General features: G+C 53.3%; 3 protein-coding genes and 1 non-coding gene across 4 annotated transcripts; 3 read left to right on the top strand and 1 right to left on the bottom strand.

The window, feature by feature from the left end:
* Positions 1-816: 816 nt before the first annotated feature.
* On the top strand, positions 817-1,482 carry N656DRAFT_802941 (uncharacterized protein; the record flags this gene model as incomplete). Its single annotated transcript, XM_064818302.1, has 2 exons — positions 817-850; positions 923-1,482. 2 exons carry the CDS (start codon positions 817-819, stop codon positions 1,480-1,482), a joined length of 594 nt encoding a protein of 197 aa, XP_064664692.1.
* Positions 1,483-2,000: 518 nt separating this feature from the next.
* On the bottom strand, positions 2,001-3,879 carry N656DRAFT_840596 (carboxylesterase; the record flags this gene model as incomplete). The annotated part of the gene is made up of 4 exons (XM_064818950.1): positions 2,001-3,115; positions 3,183-3,255; positions 3,327-3,558; positions 3,622-3,879. The coding sequence occupies 4 exons, from the start codon at positions 3,877-3,879 to the stop codon at positions 2,110-2,112; spliced, it is 1,569 nt and encodes a 522-aa protein (XP_064664693.1). The 3' UTR covers positions 2,001-2,109.
* Positions 3,880-4,570: 691 nt separating this feature from the next.
* N656DRAFT_t153 lies at positions 4,571-4,652 on the top strand. The gene has a single exon. It is a non-coding gene; the product is annotated as a tRNA-His (tRNA).
* Positions 4,592-5,536, top strand: N656DRAFT_840597 (uncharacterized protein; the record flags this gene model as incomplete). The annotated part of the gene is made up of 3 exons (XM_064818951.1): positions 4,592-5,039; positions 5,150-5,386; positions 5,488-5,536. Exons 1-3 carry the CDS (start codon positions 4,723-4,725, stop codon positions 5,534-5,536), a joined length of 603 nt encoding a protein of 200 aa, XP_064664694.1. The 5' UTR covers positions 4,592-4,722.
* Between the last annotated feature and the right edge of the window lie 693 nt (positions 5,537-6,229).

The raw sequence follows: 6,229 nt of genomic DNA on the forward strand, positions 1-6,229 counted from the left end.
GTGGGTTGGTGGGTTAAGCCTAGAGGAACCCACTATGTTTGGGTACCGGCCTACACCAGTCCGCGGTCCAACGGGCTCGACCCGTTCGGGTACCCGTGGGCTTTTCCCTGGCCTACGCACCTGAGCCTCGTGCTGTTCGGTCACTTAAAAGTTGTGGCGAAAGCCTGAAAGGAAAGGGGTGGGCACCTGCCTTACACCTCTGCACGCTTCTCCTGATGCGCATGTATAAGTCCTATCTTAGCTTAGCACGCTGCACGGGCGTGATGCATGACTGGTGCTTCAGGGGCTAGTCCCTGACGGTGCCCGACATGAGGCTGACGACCTAGCTACGCGTATCACAGCAGCAAGAGAGAAACGAGTGGCTACAAGCCAACTTAGCCAAGAGCTGTATTCCACCCGACTACTGCTACATGTCCTACAACCGCAACTCGCACAAACGGTAGGGTTTGGGACAGACCGGCAGATGACTCGGACCAGTGTAAATCCCCACCCGGTCCAAATGTTGGGTATTCACGACAGGTGACCAAGCAGAGCCTTATGAGGCTTATGCACGCTTGGGCACCAGGTGCCAGGGGGAATGAATAAGTACAACTCAAGAGCCCCTCTACTCGTGCCGCCTACACAGCCTCCTCCATCCCCGCTTGCCCTCGGCCTATCATGGACCGATGCACCTCAATCCTCCAAGACGCTTTGCCAGCTGATCCTATGCTCACACGGCCTATCGCAATCCCCTATTGCCAACAATATGAAGCAATCCCTGAAGCAAGTCAGATCCGGCCATGTTTGACCCTTCCCGACGCTCCAGGTCAGCCTCCCATGACGGGTGTCATTGACGAGAGGTTTCTTAGTAGTGAGTCCTGCTGTTAATGCCGCGTCAACCGCGGATACAATACGATATACGTGTGGACTAACAAAGTTGCAGCAGCAAGAAAGGCGCGCACCGCTGGTGAACCCTTCTGGAAGCTGCCGGGGCGTCCGAACCGTACAACGCCGCCAGGGGTATACCCGTTCTCGACTCATCAGCCAGCGGGCCCCAAGCCGGAGCAGGCTTCGGAATTTCATCGCTTCGTTCCCTCGGGCCTAGAGGAAGAAGGGTCAGACCGTGACATGGAACCGATGATTAGGCTCAATTATGACCTACACTACGCTGAAAATTCTATCTTGGGCCCCCCACGTAACTCACCATCTCCGGTGGCTGAAGAGGAAACTGACAGGTTTGGGCATGCTGAGCAGTGGGGACACGCTTTGCTGCTGACGGCCATGGATGGCGGCAAAACCTCGTATCAGGACTGGATGGACCGACTCCATGTTAACGCCCAAGGCGCTGACGAGGAGCTGAATCTGGTGGAGAACGAGTCGGAATGGGAGATGCTTGAGTTCCGGGACGGAGATTCTGAGGAAGACTACGAGGAGATAAAGCCCGGGAGAACGTTTCAGTTATCTTGGCGCATTAACCCGAGGTTGAGACCTTCAGGACGATGACTGGCCGCATTCCGGCTGGGATGTGGGTGGAAGTGGATGGAAGCGGTTGACCCAGGTTGAGGGAAGCGAGCTGAGGACTATGATCATGATTTCAGAGACACCATACGTAGGGACCTGGATGACGACCCGGGAGTGCAAGACGTGGATTGATTGTGCTAGAGCAAAGCTGGCTGAGGTGATTATAGTTATCCTATGGAATAGCAACTTGTATCTAGGTAGTAAGTTTAGATAGATCCGTTACCTAGGTACCTTAGTTAAGGTACCTAATCTGCCGTATCCTAGCCGGGAAGAATAGGGGTCTCTGACATTGCTACTGCAGACTTGACTTCAAAGAACAACGATTCATGGTTTACTTTCTGTAAAAGGCCATATATGTAGGAATCATTTCATCAGGAGTCGTAACACTGCCCATTTCCATTCGTTAGGGTACCTATCTTGTTGCCTAGGGTACTAGTAGTAAGAAAATCATGCTCGTTCTCATTACTATCCTCTTGACTGTTCTCTCAGCATACCTATGTACCCATCCCCGCCCCCTTTTCTTAGTTTACAAGCTACCTACCTACCTACCTCAATTCGTCTTCATAAATCAGCTTCTCCAGCAACAGCCCTTCTAAAATCTTACACTCCTCAAGTACTCCCCTCCTCCGTACACCCCTGATCATACCGGTTCCCGACCTCCAAATTCAGCCCCGTCCTATTCTCCCACCCAATCCTCGCCAACGTCCTCTCATGCTCCACATACCTCGGCCACCCACCCTCACCGCCATATCTCAGCAGTCCTTTCACGGGATCCCTCGCAAACGCCGCCCACGCTCCTCGCACAAACCCACTCACCCTCTCCTCTGCCCTGGTATTCTTCACCAAACTCTGGTCGACGTTGCCAAACACAACCGGCACCTCCGAGTAGTGATACGCACCACTGGGCCCGGGGCGCGTGGCGAGTTGGGTGTTGGGGAACACGCCATGCCAGCGGTAGCGCCAGGTCGGGTTCCCTTCGCGGGCGGAGCGGGCCGCGCGCGCCGCGGCCGGGCACACAAACGTGACTTGGCTCAGCTCGTGCACGAGGGCATCGCCCGGGTCGTTTGCGGTAAGCACGCGCATCAAGGCCATCTCGTTGTCCGTGTTGCCCACCAGCATGGCCACCTTTGCCGCGCGGCGGGTGGAGGGGTCTGCAAATACCAGCTGGTTGTCGATGGTCGGTGAGTAGGGGGAGCTGGTGGGGCTGTTGAGAGTGCTGACTAGTGTCTTGATGATGGAAGCTGCCGGTACGGCTTGCATGCAGCGGAGGAGGTCTTCGGGTGAGGTGATGCTTGTGGCGTCGCCGCAGCCTAGCAAGGAGGTTGTGTTGTACCAGGACGCGGCCCCGGCTTCGGGTGTTCTTGGGGCAATACCTCTGGCCGTCCCGGACATGAGAATCACGCCTGAAACGATCGGGTCATTGGCCCAGGCGAAGGTGTGGTGGTCGACGGATGCGCTGCCTGCCGACTCACCGACTAGAGTGATGCGTGAGGGGTCGCCGCCAAAGGAGGCGATGTTGTCCCGCACCCATTCGAGTGCTAGACGCTGGTCGAGCAAGCCGAGGTTCTGCGTCAGGTCAGGGCTGCCGGGGAAACCGAAAATGCTGAGTCGATAGCTGCAATTAATCTTGTTAGCGGGAGAACTGGAATAGGGGGTATGGAAAAAAGTGGCGTGATGCTCACTTGATCGTGATAAAAACGACGTCTTCTTGGTCAGCAAAGAATTGGCCATTGTACACGCGCTCCGCTGAGCTTCCTTTATACCATTGTCAGATCCTGCCCCTGAATAAAGATCAAACCAGCCAGGGGGGGTCGGCCAAGTCCTACCAGAAACAAACGATCCGCCGTGAACATAAACCATCACCGCCTTGCGCTTGGTGCCGGTCTGCGGTTTGGTCCAAATATTGAGAGTGAGACAATCCTCGCCAACTGGGAGTCCCGGATTTAGGATGGACTCGATGATTTTGAGCCCTACGTCTGTGATACCATACTGCTCAACCAGTTCCTTGGGGAAATCCGCGTCATAGCCCGTGATGTTGGAAGGATAGCACGCAAGCCCCTGAGTTTGTCATTTGTCAGCCAGTCCACGATGAACGAGCGAAAGACGACCAAGTGGCCTCACGAAGTCCTTTCCATTGAGCTTTCGAGTCCCCTTGTACCGGACCGGGGGTTGGAATCGAAGCCCTCCCACTGGCGGCTGAGCATAAGGGATACCGAGATATTCCGATACCCCAGAAGCAACGGATGCAGCGTGTCCGTCAACGGGGCCACTGGTGGTTCGAACGGTTTGCCCAACAATCCAAGTCGGATGTGCAAAGACGGCGGTCAAGGGGATCGCTGCTAACACAACAGTGCTCGTATAGAAGGAAAGGTGCTTCATATTGGGCAACAAGGGCCGCGAGGCGGGTCTGCTTCTTGAGGTGATTTCGAAGGCCCAGCACCTGCACTGGCTCAGTCTGCGGACTGTTGACCAGTTCGAACTACATGTATCCATCAACCAACGCTGAGAAAGGGCACTATATACCTCTACCTTATGCTCTAAGATGACGGCATGTGTGTGGGTAACGCTTACACCCACCCCTGCCTTAATGTTGACAAAGACATAGGACCTCGGCAAGCTCGCAAATCTGGTCGGATTTAATGCGAGGAGCGGCCCTAAGTGCTAGATTCAAGGATTACCAAGCAGGATATCTAGGTTGGGTAGGTTACCAGCGTATCGCTATACGTATACGCCTCTCGCTTTCGAAGCCCCTGTTTACTTTCTAGGTAAGACTCTTCTGGTCTTTCGATTGTCGACTCGTTACACTCGCTGCGCCACCTTACATATCAAAACTCCGTGGAACACCGAACACGGAATATTCAGCTTCCCATTATCCATATCAAGAGGCCCCGGGTTGAGACAAGCGGGCTGAAGGAGAAGCTAAGATCTTAGTGGGAATCCTCCGTAACTCAATCAATAGGTAAGTACTGAGTCGCGGATCTCAACATCACGGTCTTCATGAACGACCTAGCGACAGCTGTAGCGGCAGCTTACATCTTGGAAGTGTCTTAGACTGGCCTATCAGAATCAAGGGCGACTAGTCTAGTGGTCAGGACGCTTCGTTGTGGCGATGCAAATCCGAAGAAACCCAGGTTCGATTCCTGGGTCGCCCAGGATTTTGTCATTTTGCTCTTCTTTTTCCACATTGTAGACCTGTTGGTTCCATCTTCTTTACAATCTTCAATGGCTCTCGAGCTTCACATCCCGCCTTGCATCGGAGCTTCCGCTCACGCTTCCGCTCACCCACTCCATCCCCCACCACCGGAGCAGCCCCTGAGAATCCAGATCGAAGGTCCACTGGTATCAATTCAAAAACTCCTTCGGGGGATATCATGGAATACTAATCCCGCGTCCCTGATATTTCCACAGCCGGCCGGTTTGGAGCTTGCAAGATTGGCGTTTCAGAAACTATACGGGCGGGAAGTTCGTCCAGAGGTCCCTGGTGATATGGTTGTACGGGATGAGTATTTGGGCTGGGTGATGGGCGTGACGCCATTGACGTAAGTAGTACGCATTTGTATCCGCCCGACAATGGGCATTCAAGAGTTCCGCTGTAGATAATAGTCCTTTTGCTCTTCGGCTGACCTTGTCCGTCTATGACTACTCCTAGAGACATCGATTATTATGGCGTCACATTCGACCACCTCGTTCCCGCCGACGATGCCGATCCAGAGGTGTTACAGATTAACATCATCGAGATGGATGACGATGGGGGAGCATATGCCAACAAATACCTACCATTTGCAGTAGATCCGGCGGAATATATAGGAAAGAAGGTACTAGCCGTGCCAAGATGCTGTCAGAAGAGGAGAGGGACGCAAGATCGTCGGAGGGTGAATAGCTCGGTGTCCGAGAGGGTCCAGAGGGAGAGAGAGGTGCTAGAGAGGATGGAAATGAAAGGGAGCCAATGCTAGCAAGACGAGAAATTGTTCACATAACTCAATTTAGGTACACAGCTAACTCGCCCATCGAACGTCTGACGGCTCATGCGGAATAGATCGAGGAATTTTCGTGCCGCTGCCGTCGAGAATAGCCCGGCAGGGCTCTTGTGCGTGACGAGGGACTACTAGTAGGTACCTGTGAATGCCGTTTATGGCATGACAAACTGGAACCAGGTACTAGTGTGAGCGTTGAGCAAAGCAAGATTCGGCATGCTACTATTTCTCTGCTCGGAGACATCTTTCATGAGTAAGGTACCGTCTTCTTAGCACTTGGTAAGGGAGCATCAAGGCTGACGGGAGGCTAAACGAAATTATTGCCCAGCTCCGTTGATGTTAGAGGTGTAAGGAGTATGTTGTCGCCGACATCGTAGCAATAAGGACAGGCTACTGGTATGATGGCATTACTTTTGGCCGCAACCTTCTTATTTGTCAGCTTTAGCATCAATGGATACCTAATTCGGACCGGGTTATCGATCTGGCCCTCATGACGTTGAGACTCGGACTCGAGTTACTTTATGCGACCACACGAAACCTCACAGAATCATCAACGGGAGTGAACAGATGTGGTAGGATTTAAAGGCAACATCGACACCCGAGCAATGGCATTCTCTTCGATTCTGCAGATCGCAAGTGCCTACCGACCTTAAAGTCCCTGCGCATTGTCCTTTCAAACTGGTCCATAATCCAACACCGACATACATCAGTTCAACACCGACATACATCAGTTCAACACCGACATACATCAGTTC

Source organism: Canariomyces notabilis (genome assembly GCF_033297395.1).
Source record: "Canariomyces notabilis strain CBS 508.74 unplaced genomic scaffold N656scaffold_50, whole genome shotgun sequence".
NCBI classification, from domain to species: Eukaryota; Fungi; Ascomycota; class Sordariomycetes; order Sordariales; family Chaetomiaceae; genus Canariomyces; species Canariomyces notabilis.